Below are 17,496 nucleotides of genomic sequence, written 5' to 3' on the forward strand. Positions count from 1 at the left end.
TGTATTGAGCTAGCTTCTCAGGGCACAAACCCAGTCAGTACATCTTTCCTCAGTACGAGGAGGGCAAAACCATTGCTTTCTCAGAGAAAGCTCAGGAATCATAGAGCCAAGGGGGAGGGGACAGACATGAGACCAGGGTGGGCTAGCCACAGGATCCCACCGAAGAGGCAAGAGCAGTGCAGGCAGCACAGGACATGTTCCAGCCTGAGGAGGGCGTGTCTTGGGCCCTGCCCCTCTAGCTTCCCTCATCCTGTGATTCTGAAATGGACAAAGAAGGTGTAGGGCTGGGCCGCAAAGGCGGGCATGACCCCCTCGGCTGGCTGGGCCCCTATCTCTGCAGGACTCTGGTCAGGCTGCGGCCAACGCCCCCTCTAAGGCCCAACAAGGGTGGCAGGAGTGATAGCCCCTCACTACCCCTGTTCCTGCAGGCTTTGACTGCCCACTGTCACTGGATCTGATAAGAGACCCCACCCCACACAGCCCCCTACCCTCTCCTGACCAATGCCCACAGCCGACGAGACCACGGCTCCATGCATATAAGGGGGCCTGGCGGCTGAGCACCACCGAGGCCAGCCCAGGCTTGCCCAGCTCCAGTTCGGCCGCCACCATGTCTCTGACCAAGGCTGAGAGGACCATCATCATGTCCATGTGGAGCAAGATCGCCACACAGGCGGATGGCATCGGCACTGAGGCCCTGGAGAGGTGAGTGCCAGACAGGGTGGGATGGTGCCAGGTAGGTGACAGTGTGAAGTTAGTGAGGACAGGGGACAGTGAGCTGGGGAAGGTGAATTATGCAGACTTTTGACTGACCCTGGGCTCACTGAGGTGTGAGCAGAACCAAGCCCAAGCATCCACCGGAAGGGCATGGACAGTTTCTTCCAAGGCCTTGAAGCACTGATATCAGGGTCTCTGATCCTGGGGAAAGCACAGTAAAAAGAGGCTTCCCTGAAGAGCCCTTCCCGGGATGCTGCTGGGGAGAGCGTTATTTCTGGCAGGAGGTGAAGCTGCAAGCCAGGTCAAGGGCTGGGAAGGAGGCGCCTGTAGCCAGAGGAAGTGAAACGGGCTGCAGGCCCAGGAGGCTGGATTTGGTGAGCTGGTTGTGCTGACCCAGTTGGAAGCAGAGACAAGCCGGGAGTTGCAGCGGTCTGGAATAGGGCGGGGTGTGGGGGGTAAGGCTGGGTGGTGGGAGTGATATGGGGGGCCGCTAGACGAGCTTGGGTGTGAGGCAGCAGGCTGGGAGCGAAGGGAGACCTGCGCAGCTTGCAGGGCCTGTGGCGAGGTGGCACTTGGGTCCTCGAGCTCGGAAAGGGGCAGGCTGGATGGTGGGGAGGTAGTCAGGCTGCCCTCTTCCGGCGCTCATGCCCCGCCCCCGGCCCGCAGGCTCTTTGCCAGCTACCCGCAGACCAAGACCTACTTCCCGCACTTCGACCTGCACCCGGGCTCCGCGCAGCTGCGCGCGCACGGCTCCAAGGTGGTGGCCGCCGTGGGCGACGCTGTCAAGAGCATCGACAACATCGCGGGCGCCCTGTCCAAGCTGAGCGAGCTGCACGCCTACATCCTGCGCGTGGACCCGGTCAACTTCAAGGTGGGCGAGGGGGAGGGGGTCCCGACTGGGTCAGAATAGGGGCGGGGCCCGGGTGCGAGAAGGGCTGTGTCTCAGCGAGAGGGACTCCGCCCCCACCCAGAGAGCACCCGGGCCATGCGTGCTGAGCCGCTCTTCCCGCCCCCCAGCTTCTGTCCCACTGTCTGCTGGTCACGGTGGCCTCGCACTTCCCCGCGGACTTTACGGCTGACGCCCACGCCGCCTGGGACAAGTTTCTGTCCATCGTGTCCAGCGTACTGACCGAGAAGTACCGCTGAGCTGCAGTCACTGGACCCCGGGGGCCAGGCTTCGACCTCCCCTCTACCCTTAAACACTCCCACAGTTCTTCCCGGTACTCCCCAATAAATGGATGAAGATGGAATGAGCTGAGTCCTGCGTCTTCAGTATTGGGGGGAAGGAGGGGACAAAGTGAGGGATCAAATGGGGGAGACCCCGGGGTCACACCAGGCCTGGAGGCCACTCCCAGGGTGCTTTGGGACAGTCCTTGCATCTGCGGACCTCAGAGTCGCAACCTGGGGAGAGCAGAGCAGCCGCAGTCCACCCACGCCGTTTTCTCTGGGTGCGTTTGGGCCTCTCACCCTCTTCCCAAATCGCCCAAAGACTGTCGCTTCACTCAGCGTGTTGGGTGCGTGTAGGGACTCAGGAGACATTTTTTCAAAGCCTGACTTCATAGCCCCCGCGCTGCAAGGACACCTGATACAGTTTCCCTCCTTGCCCCTCATGGAAAAGGGGGTCCTTGCCCCGCGCTCTTTCTCGCACTCTTTCCATCGGCTTCCTATTGGCGAGCGAAGTAGTAACTTCGCCCGCGAGGAAGTCATCACAGATCCTCCTAGTGTCTGCAGCAAAGGCACCCACGCACAGCGGAGTGAGTCTGTGCCACTAACCCGATGATCCCTGAGGCCATGGTCTCCGCGGTGGTGGGGACCTGGGGGTGGGGGGCTGGCGACATTTCCCGGTGCGGGCCGAGGGTGTCCGAGTTCCCGCCGCGCTGCTGCAGATAAGAGCGGGCGGGGCTGGGGATGCTAATATAAAGAGGCGGGGTCCGCGGGCGCCAGCCCCCAGAGCACGCCACGCCAACGCCATGCTCAATACTCAGGAGCGTGCCCAGGTCGCGCAGGTCTGGGACCTGATCGCGGGACACGAGGCGCCCTTCGGGGCGGAGCTGCTGCTCAGGTGGGTACGTGCGGGGTCTCCAGGATCGCAGGGAGGCGGAGACCGGGGTGTTAGGCCTGCGTCCCGAGGGGGCAGGCCAGACCCGGGTTTCCAGGGGGTATGGGCGATTGCAGACGCTGCAGGGACCTCACGCGCCTGTCCTTCCCACTGACCTGCTCTCGCAGGCTCTTCACTGTGTACCCCAGCACAAAGACCTACTTCAAGCACCTGGGCCCCTTCCCTGACGAGGTGCACCTACTGAGCCACGGAAAACGCATGCTGGAGGCGGTGGGCGTAGCTGTGCAGCACATGGACAACCTGCGCTGGGCCATGAGCCCGCTCGCAGACCTCCACGCGCACGTGCTCCGCGTGGACCCCACCAACTTCCCAGTGAGGCAGCCCCGGCCCCTAAAGGGTTGGCGCGCACAGGCCTGGGGAGGAGGGGGTCGTGGGTGGGGTTCCAGGAGGAACTGGAGGGGGCAGACACCCTTTCAACCCGCCCCTTCTCCCCTAGCTGCTGATCCAGTGTTTCCAGGTCGTGCTGGCCTCCCACCTGCAGGACGAGTACACGGTGGAGATGCAAGCGGCGTGGGATAAGTTCCTGACCGGCTTGGCGGTGGTGCTGACCGAGAAGTACCGCTGAACCCCTGCCCGCTGGCCTAGGTCTGTGCGTGTCAATAAAGAGGCCTTTTGAGGCAAGAACTGTCCGTGTGTGGTCTTTGGGTCTTTGGGCTCAAGTCACTGTTGCTGGGCAGAGAGACTTAGGAATCTTAGGGTGTGACCCTAAAACTTTGCTAACAAGAGAATGGGGGCCTGGAGTGGATCCTGAGAGCTCTCCAGACTTGTAATGGGGATGGTTCTCAGGCTGACCATCCTGGGCCTAGGAAGTGCGTAGACACCCAAAGGCTTGACCACAATAGTTGCCCTCCTGTGGGGGGAGTATGTGGTGGGGCAGAGTGGGTGCTCGGATGGAGGGATCCTCTAAGACTTCAGTTTGCATGGGGCACCTGAGGGGGTGCCATACTGTTGGCAAATCACATCTGCATTTACTTTATTCATTCATCCATTCATTCATTCATTCTCCACCTCACACTGGGAGCTGCCTCCTTTGCAGACAGATCTAGGCACCCAGGCCCAGGGGCCAAGGTAGCCCCTTCCTCAGAATCTCCTGGGGTGGCAGGTGGGGGTACAGAGGGATTCCTAGGTGGCCACAATCTGGCAGATAGAGCAGGTTTCCAACCCGGTTCCCATCAACAAACTAACTCAGGGATGGGGGAAAAGAAAAAAACAACCTTACTCGGCTTTGAAATAATTTATGAGATCATAACGCAAGGTCAGTGCCTGGCAGGACCCTGGCTGCCCAACCTCCACCCCACACTTCAGTCCCAGTTGCTGTGTCTCAGCCTCTGGGGGTTTTCCAGCCAAGGCCTGCTCCCCCCACTGCTCCCCCAAGTCTCTCACCTCTGTGGTTTGGGCGCCAGACTCTAAATGAGGGCAATGCGGGGTTGACAGTTTGGGTCTGTGCTGGGGGGGGGAGGGATCCTGGGGAAGGGGAGTACGGAGTCTGGCTGGGCGGTAGGCCCCCAAGTCTGAGGGGGATGCCGGAGGCTAGCCATGACGGAGACTTGGCAGAGCTCCCCAAGTGCTGCGTAGGAGGCCTGCCCACCCCTGGGGGTACAAAGTGTGGAGGATTTACCCCATATTATCCTTCACCCTCACTGTTTATATCGACAACTGACAGATTTGGGTCCTTCGCAAAGTATGGTGCCAAAACACCGTGTTTCACTTCGGAAAAACTTGTGTTCTCCTCCGGGACCGACAAATAAAAGTCTCTCGAAGCTTCCCTCGGCCCCAGCCAACATGGGTGCGCGGTGGATTTGGGTGGCTCGGAAAACTGTGTGAACACCCCGGAACAGCAGAAGCTGCAATAAAGAGTACCCTGGAGAGCTGGGTCTCCACCTGCCGGAGACCGAGAGACTGAGGGCGGCCTTAAAAGCCCCGCCCGCCCCCCTTTCTCAAGATTTTGTCCCCGGCCCGCACCTCCTGGAACCGCGCCAGCCAAAGAGCGCGGCCGGGTCGGGCGTGCCCCTTAGGCCCCACGCATAAAAGCTGCGCGTACTCCCTGCCCGCCACCCTTCTGGTCCTCACACAGACTCAGAAAGAAGTCACCATGGTGCTGTCTCCCGCCGACAAAAGCAACGTCAAGGCCGCCTGGGATAAGGTTGGCGGCAATGCTGGCGAGTATGGCGCCGAGGCCCTGGAGAGGTGAGGCCCTCCTTTCCCTGCTGCGACCCCGGGGCTCAACAGCCGCCTGGTCGCGGACCTGCCAGCACCTCCTCGGTGGGCTCCGACCCAGCTGGCGCCCACGTCCCCAAGACCTCAGGGTCCAGACTGCGGACCCGCCCGAAGAGTCCCGCCAGCGCCTTCATCCGAATCCCAGGCTCACGACCCTGCCCTAGACCCCCGCCCCCCCGCCACTCACACTCTTCCTCTCGCCCCGCAGGATGTTCCTGAGCTTCCCCACCACCAAGACCTACTTCCCCCACTTCGACCTGGCCCACGGCTCCGCCCAGGTGAAGGGCCACGGCAAGAAGGTGGGCGACGCTCTGACCAAGGCCGTGGGCAGCATCGATGACCTGGCTGGCGCCCTGTCCGCTCTGAGCGACCTGCACGCCCACAAGCTGCGTGTGGACCCCGTCAACTTCAAGGTGAGCACGCGGGCCGGGCCGGCAGACATGTGGGCGGAGGCCTCAGGCGGCCGCGCCCGGACGCCCCCTGACACCGCCTCTCTCCGCAGCTCCTGAGCCATTGCCTGCTGGTGACTCTGGCCAGCCACAACCCCTCCGAGTTCACCCCTGCTGTCCACGCCTCCCTGGACAAGTTCCTGGCCTCCGTGAGCACCGTGCTGACCTCCAAGTACCGTTAAGCTGGAGCCGCGGTGATCCCTGCCCCGACCCGGGGTCCCTTTGCGCTCTGCGCACCCGCACTTCCTGATCTTTGAATAAAGTCTGAGTGGACTGCAGCCTGTGTGACCTGGGTTCTGTGTGTCCGCGAACTTGCCAGGGTAGGGGTGGGTGTTCTGCATGCCTCCTACCGAGGACCTCTCCGCAATCAGCGAAGAGAGGGAACGGGAGCGAGGAGGAAGAGGAAGGGGACCTAAGGCTGACGCTTCCAGGAATGCACCGAACCAAGCTCCTGCACTGGGAGGTGCCAGGTTTCCAAGGCTTCCTCTCTGGGGCGAGGGAAATGGGGAGTCCTAAGATTGCCACCCTCTTGTAAATCTCTCTGACGGATCACTGTCAAACATACAATCCAGACAAAAATAAAAGCAAAACAAACCAACCAACCCCCCAAATAGGCAGCTCCTGGTGCAGAGGCAGGCGCTGGGCAATCTGTGAGATTCTCACCTCCTCTCTACCGGAGGGAAGGTAGGTTAGAACCAGGGTGGCAGCCACACGCACCCTTCCTGGGTCACAGTAATCCTCTTTGGGCAGGTGGGTGAGACAGTCTCCTAAGCAGAGAGGGGCCTTAGCTGCCTGTAGCACAGGGGTGCACTGGTGGGGGGACACTTTAGCAGAGTACCTTGCTCCTTGTTCTGCACTTTACCAGGCACGAATAGCTCACTGTGTGCCCAGCCCTGGATCCCCCAGCTCATAAACCCCACCACCACCCCACACACACACTGCATTCTGCACCTGGAGGCTCCTGGGGTCTCCCAGGGGTTTGACCTCAGTGTCCTGAGCAATAGTTGCAAAGGCCCCTGTCACAGTTGCAGAAACCCTAGACTCCACGCTGGAATCTTGCGCACCCCACCTAGCAGCTGCCTGAGGGACACTGTCAGCACCCCAGCCCAGCCCAGATCTTCAGACCAACACACTCTTTGGGGAGAGTTCAAATATATGGTGATGGAAGGAGAACTGACTGTGGGTGGTGCACACACACTGTGATATATAGATGATGTATTACAGAATTGTATACCTGAAACCTATGTAACTTTACTAACCATTGTTACCCCAATAAACCTTAATTTAAAAAAAACATTTGGGGAGGGTGGCCAATCCCCTGGTCACCACTTTTTTTGGGGACATGGACCTCTCTGAACAGCTTCCCCCCTCTCCACCAGGCACTCTTCCTCTGTCCCACAGTCCAAATCATTTTTATTTAAACATAGAAAACAAACGGTTAAAAAAGGAATTAAAATCCACTTATGCTTTCATACAAACACACGCACCCTTTTGTGTTATTCAAAGTAGGCACAGAGTGTCCCGTCTGCCCTGTTCCTCCACCCCGCAGAAGAAGCCCAAGTTGACAGTTTAGGACTAAGCTCACTGCTCCCTATCGTGGGCTGAGGGGACACAGCTACACTTTTTTTTTTTTGGTCGAAAATATTATCATGATAGCTGTCCAACATTTCATTATATCATAGATATTTGTCTGCAACATGTTCTTCTCACCGAATCATGTCTCCTCTACATCTTGTCTGGACAGTTTGTTTATTCGGCTGTCTTATTTTCATAATATCAGTCATTTGTATATTTCTGTTAATTTCCTGTTAATATCCTTTGTCAATTTTCCTCTTAAGTCATTTTTCTCTATATATTATATACAACATATGTGGATTATGTATATAATATATATAAAATCTCTTTCCATGTTAAGAATGTGAGCCATTGGCTGATATATGTTCACCAAGTCTTGCCTTAGAAGGGCTCAGAGGCAGGGGGATTGGAAAAGATGCAGAAGGGGGTGGGGGCGTAGGAGATGGGGGTGGGGTGGGGGTGGGGGTGTTGTCCCAGGACTGGGAAGTGGGTGTTTGATGCTTCTAAGCCCCCAGGGTGTTATCCTTTTTGTTCTTCAGAGCCAGGATTAGAACAGAGGCTGTGGACAGAATCAGGAAAAGAGAGGAGGGTAGGAAGGGAAGTGGAATGAGTTGGGGGGAAGGTCCAGGAAGAACAAAATGAGAAGAGGGGGCCAGCAGGCAGGGCCTCAGGGAGCATCACGGAGGCTTGTCTGAGCTGCTTTTTTCTCCTCCCAAGTCAGTTTGGCCATCATGTCCTCCCAGACACACAGGGCAAGTCTTGAGTGAAGGTCTTAGGGGAGGGATGTGGGCAGAGGGATGGGCTGGAGGAAGCCCACCCAACTCACTCCCCAAAGCAGTCTTCCTCCAGGCTCCCAGAGAAGGGCATAGCAAGGACTTCTCACTCCCTTTCTCCTCCTCCAGTTATGATGTTTAACCTAGTGAGTTCCCCAGTCCCACCAACTAGACCAAGGGACCATCACTTGTGACCAGCAAGGCCCCTTCTCACTGTTTCACCATAAGTCCATCCTTTCCCCCTCCTGCAGGGTCTGGCCAGCCACATCACCCCCACATCTCCCCACATTCATTCTGCAGCCACAGAGGCCTTCTCTCCCCCTGCCCCTCTCCAAGCCAACTGGAGGGTTCCCCCTTCACCCTACTCCACCTAATACTTATTCATCCTTCAGTCTCACCTCCTCAGGGAAGCCCACCCGTGATCCTCAGGCTAACCCTGATATCCTCGAATGCCTCATATACCTCCTTCATGCTGACTTAGGGCCTTTACTGAGGTTTGAGATTATCAATCCTTGTATGATGGTTTGATGACTCTGTCCCTAACTAGGCTGAAATCTCAGCTCTTGCTCAGCAGTTGCTTTATGTATCAACTCAACCCCTATTTACCTAGCGAGTGTTGTGTCAGGCACAATTTGGGGGATGGGGTGTCATTGTGAACCAGGACCACCTGATTGGGGGAGGGAGGGAGGCAGTCATTCAAACAATCACACAGGGGAGGGACCTCCGTGAGTTCTTGAGATGGGGTTGCAGGACCAGGACCCTGGAAGAAGCCTGAGTGGGGAACCCCCTACTCCAGCCCTATGAATTGTTCTATCGAGAGACTGGCACTCAATGACGCTCAATGATTATTTTTGGAAGGAAAGGGGGCTGGAAGAACCAAGGCTGAAGGGAAGCAGGAAGCATTCCAAGCAGGAATTCTTGAGGATACGTGAGCGAGGACCTTCTTGCGCGCGTCTATTTCCGCCCCGGACTAGGCGAGGCCTTTCTTCCTTCCTGCACACAGTCGTCCATTTGTTCATTGATTCTACCCAAGTTAAAACACGTCGAGCGTGCACCAAGCCTAGGTCCGGGGTAGATTCCCAGGAGAGCGCAGCCTGTGGCTAGGGAGGCTCAGGGACCATAAAGGGACCCACCTCTACAAACCGGCCCCCACCAGCGAGGGGGCGAGAATATCACTTCCGGGGGAGGTGGATGCAGCGGGCAAGAAGCGATCGTTGGGAGAAAGAAATATCCAGACCCGCAGACACCAGGTGCCTCTGCAACCGGGGAGCGACGTCCCCACCGCTCCACCCAGAAGCAGACACGGCTCTGGGCGCCCCCTGCAGTCGGGGTCAAGCCCAGCAGCTCCGCGCCAGCCAATGAGCGCGGCCGGGGCGGGCGTGCCCCTTAGGCCCCACGCATAAAAGCTGCGCATATTCCCCGCCCGCCACCCTTCTGGTCCTCACACAGACTCAGAAAGAAGTCACCATGGTGCTGTCTCCCGCCGACAAAAGCAACGTCAAGGCCGCCTGGGATAAGGTTGGCGGCAATGCTGGCGAGTATGGCGCCGAGGCCCTGGAGAGGTGAGGCCCTCCTTTCCCTGCTGCGACCCCGGGGCTCAACAGCCGCCTGGTCGCGGACCTGCCAGCACCTCCTCGGTGGGCTCCGACCCAGCTGGCGCCCACGTCCCCAAGACCTCAGGGTCCAGACTGCGGACCCGCCCGAAGAGTCCCGCCAGCGCCTTCATCCGAATCCCAGGCTCACGACCCTGCCCTAGACCCCCGCCCCCCCGCCACTCACACTCTTCCTCTCGCCCCGCAGGATGTTCCTGAGCTTCCCCACCACCAAGACCTACTTCCCCCACTTCGACCTGGCCCACGGCTCCGCCCAGGTGAAGGGCCACGGCAAGAAGGTGGGCGACGCTCTGACCAAGGCCGTGGGCAGCATCGATGACCTGGCTGGCGCCCTGTCCGCTCTGAGCGACCTGCACGCCCACAAGCTGCGTGTGGACCCCGTCAACTTCAAGGTGAGCACGCGGGCCGGGCCGGCAGACATGTGGGCGGAGGCCTCAGGCGGCCGCGCCCGGACGCCCCCTGACACCGCCTCTCTCCGCAGCTCCTGAGCCATTGCCTGCTGGTGACTCTGGCCAGCCACAACCCCTCCGAGTTCACCCCTGCTGTCCACGCCTCCCTGGACAAGTTCCTGGCCTCCGTGAGCACCGTGCTGACCTCCAAGTACCGTTAAGCTGGAGCCGCGGTGATCCCTGCCCCGACCCGGGGTCCCTTTGCGCTCTGCGCACCCACACTTCCTGATCTTTGAATAAAGTCTGAGTGGACTGCAGCCTGTGTGACCTGGGTTCTGTGTGTCCGCGAACTTGCCAGGGTAGGGGTGGGTGTTCTGCATGCCTCGTACCGAGGACCTCTCCGCAATCAGCGAAGAGAGGGAAGGGTGTAAATGGGTAGAGGAGGGAGTGGAGCCAGTCCAGCTGCCACTGCCGGGGATTCGCTGGCCAACCCTCGGCTCTCACCATGGAGTGCTGTGCTGTGTACATTCCCTCTCCTCTTCCATTTCATTTCCGAGCTGTGCGAGTCAACACTAGTTGCTCAAATAATGGATTCCTTTTCCGTCTTTACATTTTATGACACACACACTTACTCTGAGAGTTAGCAGGCCTCCAGCCTAGGACCTCTGAGCTCTTCCAGGGCTCCTCTTAGAGTTGGATGATGGGAAGACGCTGGGTCCCACTCCTTCAGAGTCACACTGAATGCTCCCTTCTCCATCAAGTGCCTCCCAAATACACAGTCGACGCAATTCGGGTTAAGCAGCACAATTGCAGATGCCAGGCAACTTTCTCGCACCCCTTTCACCTGATGCCACCCCAGGATGCCCGCCCTGCAGACACTGACATCCTGGGGCCATCACAGGTCTGGAGGCCCTGTGCTGGGGTCCAGCTCAGCATCCACTGCACTGTCCTGAGACTGGCACCTCTGAGGCCCACCAACGCCTCTAGTGCCGCAACGGAGAAGAGAGCCAGGACCAGTAAGCCAGCACTCCGATGCGCTTCCTCCACAAAGAGCAGGTGACTTCAGAATGAGGGCTTGCGGTGTCCAGTTCTGGCTGCAGTCCAGCCCCAAGCTTCCAACTGAGAGCAATGTCCTTTCATCCCCGGGCCCAAGAGTGGTCGTTGGAAAATGACATAGCAAGTCCCCTGCCTCAGTTTGTGATGCTTTTAGCACAGCTGGTGGCACAGTCTCAGCTCTCAGTAAGAAGTAATCTTTATTATTAACAAAAAACGAGGGCCTGGGCTAAAAGTGGAAACAACCCAAATGTCCAGCAACTGATGAATGGGCAACGAACACGTGGTCCATCCAGGCAATGGAATGTTCTTCAGCCATAAAAAGCAGTGGAGGATTGAGACATGATACAAAGGGGTTAAACCTTTAAAATGTGCTAAGTGAAAGAAGCCAGACACAAAAGATCATATATTGCATGATTCTATTTATATGAAATGTCCGGGAACAGGCAAATCCACAGAGACAGAGAGCAGATTGGTGGTTGCCAGGGGCTGGAGAAGAGGGATTCTAGAGTGACTGCTAATAGATACAGAGTTTCTATTTGGGATGATGAAAAAATTCTGGAACTGGATAGTGGTAATGGTTGCATAACATTGTGAATGTAATTAAAGACAGTGAATTGTACACTTTAAAATGGCTAAGATGGCAAATCTTACGTTATATGAATTTTACCACAATAACAATGACAAAGGTGTAGAGTGGTCCCTGGCAGAGAATGAGTGCCGCATAGGTATTAGCTATTATTATTAGGATGCATCCTAGGCAGTCAATAAATGTTCATTGTCCTGAACGGGACATCTGCTATGAGGGAGACACTTGACATTTTTTATCCATTTAATCCTCACACCAACCTTGGGAAGAAGACATTATATTCGTTTTATCCAATAAATGAGAAAATAGACTCAGAAAGGTGTCATAACAGACTCCGGAGGGGGGTATGATAAACTGATGTGCAATGCCAAAATCCATGCTAAAATTCAGTATTACCTAATAATACTATGTATTAAATATTAGTTTCCATATAGAAACCACTACAAAAATGGGAGGCTGGGGATCCCGGACGATTGCGAAGGTCGGGGTCAGAGCAGACGCAGGAGACTGGAAGCTCCCGGACCCCAAAGGAACCAGACTCCGTGGCGTGGCGCCCCCCGGAGGACGCAGAGACGCGTGGCCGATTGGCTCTGGCATAGCACCCCGCGCTGAGCAAGCGCAGCTGGCCCGGGGCTCCACAATGGTGCTGTCGGCTGCAGACAAGGCTGTAGTGCGCGCGCTGTGGAAGAAGCTGAATAACAACGTCGGCGTCTACGCGACCGAGGCCCTGGAGAGGTGCGGACAGGCCTTGGCTTCCTCCGGGCTCACTGCCTTTCCGCCCGCCGCGGGGATGCGCCCCCACCCCGGGGCGCAGCACCTCAGTCTCCGTTCCTCCTGCAGGACCTTCCTGGCCTTCCCCTCCACCAAGACTTACTTCCTCCACTTGGACATGAGACCCGGCTCCGCCCAGGTCAAAGCCCACGGCCAGAAGGTCGCCGAAGCACTGACTCTGGCCGTGGACCACATGGACGACTTGCCCCGCGCCCTGTCGGCTCTGAGCGACCTGCACGCCCATAAGCTGCGAGTGAACCCCGTCAACTTCAAGGTAAACATGCGGGCTGGGTCTGGACCCGCTCGCTGGGGGAGGGGGAAGTTCCCACCAGGGAAGGGTGTGGGGGACAGATGGACGCGGGTGGAAACGACTTCCTCCCCCCGCAGCTCCTGAGCCACTGCCTGATGGTGACCCTCGCCCGGTACTTCCCTGGGGACTTCAGCCCCACCCTGCAGGCCTCGCTGGACAAGTTTCTGAGCGACGTGATTTTGGCGCTGGCCTCCAGCTATCACTAAACTGAGGATGGGTGGTCGCAAGACGCCCCCAGCCGCCCCTTCCCGCGACGTTCCGGTGTTTGAGTAAAGTCCCCCCAGAAAGAAAGCTTCAGCCTGTGGTATGCGTGTGTTCCCTGAGGGGTGCGCGCCCCAGGGCCTGACAGGGTCGGGGTAGAGGTCCTGCCCCACTGAAGGACGGATGGGGATCTAGAGGCCTGAGCCGCACATCCCACCATGGTCAGACCCCGGCGCGCGTTCGTTGGACGCCCTGGGCAGCCGAGTGGAGATTCTGGTCGTCCCCAACCCCGGCGGCCTGAAGCGAGTTGAGTACAGCGGGTCCTGAGTGTTACATCGTAACTCCGACCTACCATGCCCTTGACCGCGGCCGCTTGGAGGCGCAGACCCGCGGCTTCCGCCCCTCGGGAGTGGCGTACCAGGCAGGGGGGTCATGGGCTTGCCCACGCTGGCCAGGCCAAGGCCCTCCTCAGGGCTACTTGCTTCGGGTGACTCCTCTCAGATCTAAGTACGCGGGACCTGGTCCCTCACACGCCTAAAACCGAGGGCAGGATGCGGGCACAGCCTCTGAGAAAATGAGGGAGCGGCGCCCCCTGCCGGCGTCGACCGGGCCTGCGCCTAGCCCAACCCGCACAACACGGCACAGCGGCTCTAGCAAGGTAATGGGGATTTTAGGGATAGGAGAAGCTTGAGGTGAAGCCCCCGTTTGCCACCAGACTCTGGACCTAGTGGAAGGAGGTGGGTTCTGCCCCAGCACCCAGTCACGTAGCAAAGCCCAGAGCCCTGCCTACATCTACACTTCCAAGGAGACAGACCTCAGAGCTGCTTACTTTTTTAAAATTTTCCTCAAAAATCTATCATGGTCACTGTGTAAACTTCAGAACATGCAGTAACTACTCCACTTACTATACCTTCTTGTGTATCTCAGTGGGTCCATTATTCTTTCAATTCCCACTTGACACCTTTGAACAAATGGAAGACATGGGAGTCAAATCCAAGAGCACATGTGTGACACACACATGTAGACACACCACACACAACCAGATACACACACACACAGACTGGCAGAAACAGCCCCACTCAGACATGTAACAAGGTAACACTGAATGTACAGCCAGAATTTCAGGATTTCAGGTCCTTCTAGGCACATCTGGTATCTTCAAAGTAACACTGGAAAAAATGGACACACTGGAAATATTTGCCATTAACAGCAAGCAAACGGTTATTATAGACCTCCAAATTCTTTTTTCTCACCCCCTCAACCTCTTTCTCTTTAAACTCAGTTAACCCAATGAAAACTAAGCCAAAGATGAAGACACCTCCCAGTGTAACAATGGCCAACAGATGTTTGCAATAATGCGCAAAGCAATGCAAATTAAAATGCTAATTAACATGAGATACCCATCGTAAAAAGGCAAGATCCAATACACTTCCGGTGGAAGTATAACTTAGTACATACCCTTTGGGGAGGGTAATTCAGTTGTATAGTTGTGGGCCAGCAAATGTTTAGTGACCGGAAGTCTGGAAAAAGGGGAAGAGGGCTGATTTGTAGCATTTGCCAATTTCCAAGGTGTAAATATTGCAATCATGGTTGATTTCAAGCTATCAATATGCTATCACTTAACAGGAAATTACGAAGAGGTGCATAGCAGCTGCTATTGTTACATTTCTATTGTCCAGATACAAAAGACATAAACACAGATAATAGTAAAATGTAGTAACATAATTAGGAAGCAATGAGTTTTCAGTATTTATTATCTTTGTTTTTTTATTGGGTAATTGGGGGAAGGGGAACAGACAAGTTGCTGTCGTTTTGTTCTTCAGTCTAGTTGTGGAGGATGTTGCTTCACTGGCCCAAGTCATCACTGCGCTCTTCCCGGGCGAGGCAGATCAGTCGCCGGCTTCTGGACGGCCGCTCACAACAGCTGCTGGCCACTCACGCTGGCTGCTGACTACACATGGTAGCCCATGGAAACCCACTGCCACAGGGGCTGCAGCCTACGCCGTCACCAGCGACTCACGGGCAGCCCAGCTCCAGGTTGAGCTGTTGTTCAGCATCTTAGCTGTGGAGGGCAGTGTCACTGGCCCTCATATGTGGGATCCGAACCAGGGCCCTCTGGCATCCCAAGCCAGTTCTTAACCATCGCGCCACTCGGCGGTCCCTATTATCTTTGTTTTGAACATGACCTATTTATTTGAAAATGAACATAACTTTTAAAAGTGGTTGTATTTAATAATCAGCTCTCAGAATTCTTGAAAATTTAACATGAGTTCATCTAAGCAGGCTCTAGCACACCACTGATTGTATCCTTTAAATCTAAAAAGCGCAAATTCTCTAAGCCTGTAATCCTGCTTCTGGGAGTTTATCCTATGGAAAATAGAGGCACATATGTATGAAAACATTTTATGTATGAGGACTGACAATTAGGTTCATGAACTTGTTGCAATGATGTTGCTAACTTTTTTTGATATCAGAGGGATTATTCATTATGAATTTGTACCAACTGGACAGTTAACCAAGTTTACTATTTGGAAGTGCTGAAAAGGCTGCGTGAAAAAGTTAGACAACCTGAACTTTTCACCAACAATTCATGGCTCTTGCATCATGACAATGCACCAGCTCACATAGCACTGTCTGTGAGGGAGTTTTTAGCCGGTAAACACATAACTGTATTGGAACACCCTCCCTACTCACCTGATCTGGCCCCAGTGACTTCTGTCTTTACCCAAAGATAAAGGAAATATTGAAAGGAAGACATTTTGATGACATTCAGAACATCAAGTGTAGGTAATACGATGACAGCTCTGATGGCCATTCCAGAAAAAGAGTTCCAAAATTGCTTTGAAAAGTGGACTAGGCACTGGCGTCGGTGCATAGCTTCCCAAGGGGAGTACTTCAAAGGTGACCATAGTGATATTCAGCAATGAGGTATGTAGCACTTTTTCTAGGATGAGTTCACGAACTTAACTGTCCAACAATTTGTATAAAAAAGCAAGCTGCAGGTCAACATGTAAAGCGTAAATCCATTTTTGTATTGATATAATCACAAGAACACTTGAAAACAATATACGCTAAATGTTGGTAGCAGTTTTCCACAGGCATGGGACTAAAGGGACAGAGAAGGCAATCATCACCATACTTGATATAAATCCCAGAAAAGGAAAGTGGTTGAGGGTATGAGTGAGCTTTCATTTGTGTGTGTGTGTTCTTCATTTTTATCAAGAATTTGCAGAAAGCCTTGCCCTGAATATTTGCAGCTAAAGTTCTACGCCCATTTGTGTCCCTCGCCCATTCCTACTATGGCATATGGCATTGTCAGATTAACCCCATAGAAACCCTTCTACAGACCTGAAGGAGACCATCAGCCCAGCTTACACATTGAAATTACTTGCCCTTGTATTTTGAGGGTGGGGGTGGGTCCTTCTTCTAGATATGCCCAGCTCTTCAGACCTCTGGGCCCTGTCACTGCTCCGAGGCTTTGCCTGCTCTGAGCCGCCATTTCCAAATTGGGAAGAGGCTACAGTTTCATTTATGGATAACTAAAAATGCTGGGTAAAATGGTGTACATCTTCTTAAAAGCATCACAGAGCAAATGAGATGATCAGGAATTTTCAGGCCCCAAACCAAAGAAAGGTGAGAGAGAACTCAGAGAGGTGATCACAGCACGCAAACTACTTGGGTCCTGAGGCATTTGCCCAAACTAGCGAACTCTTTCCTTCCTCATGGGCTCCTGGGTTAAAAGGGGCAGTGTCACGTGACATGCTAATAGGTGACTCTTCCCCATACAGCTGGGGCCCCAAAAGGCTACACCCACTGGACAATTTCCTACTTTCCCCAAGCACAGGAACTGAAAAAACAAAAATACAAAAAACCCCAGCTTACTGCTCAGCAGCAAAGGGAAAATAACTCCCTGATAAATTGAAATCACACATTGACGCTGGATTTGGAGCCCAAGTTCGTATCACCCGAATGATCCCCCCAAAATCTCTCAGGCTGTGGATTTCATTTTAAATAATCCTGGACTTCCCTCATAGAGCCCAGACACCTGGCAGAGTTAAATAAATCCTCCCTCGATAAAGGCACACAGGGCAATGAACGGCAAACTCACCGAGCACATGGAGATAAGCCACAATGTATGAAAGCCAGCAGACACATGAGTCAATAGAACAGACCCACAAAATGGTCAGCCCCTGAAGGTGTCAGATTCAATCACAAGGATGCTTCCTATGTTTACAAAGTTAGAGACAAGATTTTAAATATCTGGAGCCCCAAATAAGATGGTATCAACAAAACCAAATAAGTTAACTACATGGATTATAAGGGACTTAATTGATCTGAATAAAGGATAAAGATCAGAATGTAGGGCTGGCAGAGTGGCACGTTGGTTAAGAGTTGGCTTGGGACACCAGCTCTGAGCAGCAGGACCCCTGTTCAAATCACACATACGAGGGCCAGTGACGCTGCGCCCTCTGCAGCTAAGATGCTGAACAACAGCTCAACCTGGAGCTGGGCTGCCGTGAGTTGCCGGCAACGGCATAGTCTGCAGTGGGCTGCCATGAGCTACGGTGAGTGGCTGGCAGCCAATGTGAGCAGTCAGCAGCCGGCATGAGCTGTCCAGAGGCCGGCGACCGATCTGCCTCACCCGGGAAGAGTGCAATGATAATACCAACATGGGCCAGTGAAGCGACGTCCTCCACAACTAGACTGAAGAACAAAAGGACAG

At 55.0% G+C, this 17,496-nt stretch overlaps 5 protein-coding genes across 7 annotated transcripts; all 5 read left to right on the top strand.

Annotated features, from left to right (window-relative positions):
- The first annotated feature begins 567 nt into the window (after positions 1–567).
- Positions 568–1,957, top strand: HBZ (hemoglobin subunit zeta). Its single transcript, XM_019648472.1, has 3 exons — positions 568–702; positions 1,381–1,585; positions 1,732–1,957. The coding sequence occupies exons 1-3, from the start codon at positions 608–610 to the stop codon at positions 1,858–1,860; spliced, it is 429 nt and encodes a 142-aa protein (XP_019504017.1). The 5' UTR covers positions 568–607; the 3' UTR covers positions 1,861–1,957.
- Positions 1,958–2,644: 687 nt separating this feature from the next.
- On the top strand, positions 2,645–3,457 carry HBM (hemoglobin subunit mu). Of its 2 annotated transcripts, none has more exons than XM_019648482.1 (3): positions 2,645–2,776; positions 2,941–3,145; positions 3,270–3,457. In XM_019648482.1, exons 1-3 carry the CDS (start codon positions 2,685–2,687, stop codon positions 3,396–3,398), a joined length of 426 nt encoding a protein of 141 aa, XP_019504027.1. In that variant the 5' UTR covers positions 2,645–2,684; the 3' UTR covers positions 3,399–3,457. The 2 variants fall into 2 exon arrangements, with proteins under 2 accessions (XP_019504027.1, XP_019504028.1); XM_019648483.1 differs by having other exon boundaries at positions 2,941–3,170; positions 3,270–3,360.
- A 1,418-nt stretch (positions 3,458–4,875) lies between these two features.
- Positions 4,876–5,777, top strand: LOC109385841 (hemoglobin subunit alpha). The gene is made up of 3 exons (XM_019648469.1): positions 4,876–5,020; positions 5,259–5,463; positions 5,553–5,777. Exons 1-3 carry the CDS (start codon positions 4,926–4,928, stop codon positions 5,679–5,681), a joined length of 429 nt encoding a protein of 142 aa, XP_019504014.1. The 5' UTR covers positions 4,876–4,925; the 3' UTR covers positions 5,682–5,777.
- A 3,487-nt stretch (positions 5,778–9,264) lies between these two features.
- On the top strand, positions 9,265–10,166 carry LOC109385842 (hemoglobin subunit alpha). Its single transcript, XM_019648470.1, has 3 exons — positions 9,265–9,409; positions 9,648–9,852; positions 9,942–10,166. Exons 1-3 carry the CDS (start codon positions 9,315–9,317, stop codon positions 10,068–10,070), a joined length of 429 nt encoding a protein of 142 aa, XP_019504015.1. The 5' UTR covers positions 9,265–9,314; the 3' UTR covers positions 10,071–10,166.
- Positions 10,167–12,070: 1,904 nt separating this feature from the next.
- HBQ1 (hemoglobin subunit theta 1) lies at positions 12,071–12,869 on the top strand. Of its 2 annotated transcripts, XM_019648474.1 has the most exons (3): positions 12,071–12,226; positions 12,332–12,536; positions 12,650–12,869. In XM_019648474.1, exons 1-3 carry the CDS (start codon positions 12,132–12,134, stop codon positions 12,776–12,778), a joined length of 429 nt encoding a protein of 142 aa, XP_019504019.1. In that variant the 5' UTR covers positions 12,071–12,131; the 3' UTR covers positions 12,779–12,869. The 2 variants fall into 2 exon arrangements, with proteins under 2 accessions (XP_019504019.1, XP_019504018.1); XM_019648473.1 differs by having other exon boundaries at positions 12,071–12,536.
- Positions 12,870–17,496: the final 4,627 nt, after the last annotated feature.

This window comes from Hipposideros armiger, unplaced genomic scaffold (genome assembly GCF_001890085.2).
Source record: "Hipposideros armiger isolate ML-2016 unplaced genomic scaffold, ASM189008v1 scaffold_126, whole genome shotgun sequence".
NCBI classification, from domain to species: domain Eukaryota; kingdom Metazoa; phylum Chordata; class Mammalia; order Chiroptera; family Hipposideridae; genus Hipposideros; species Hipposideros armiger.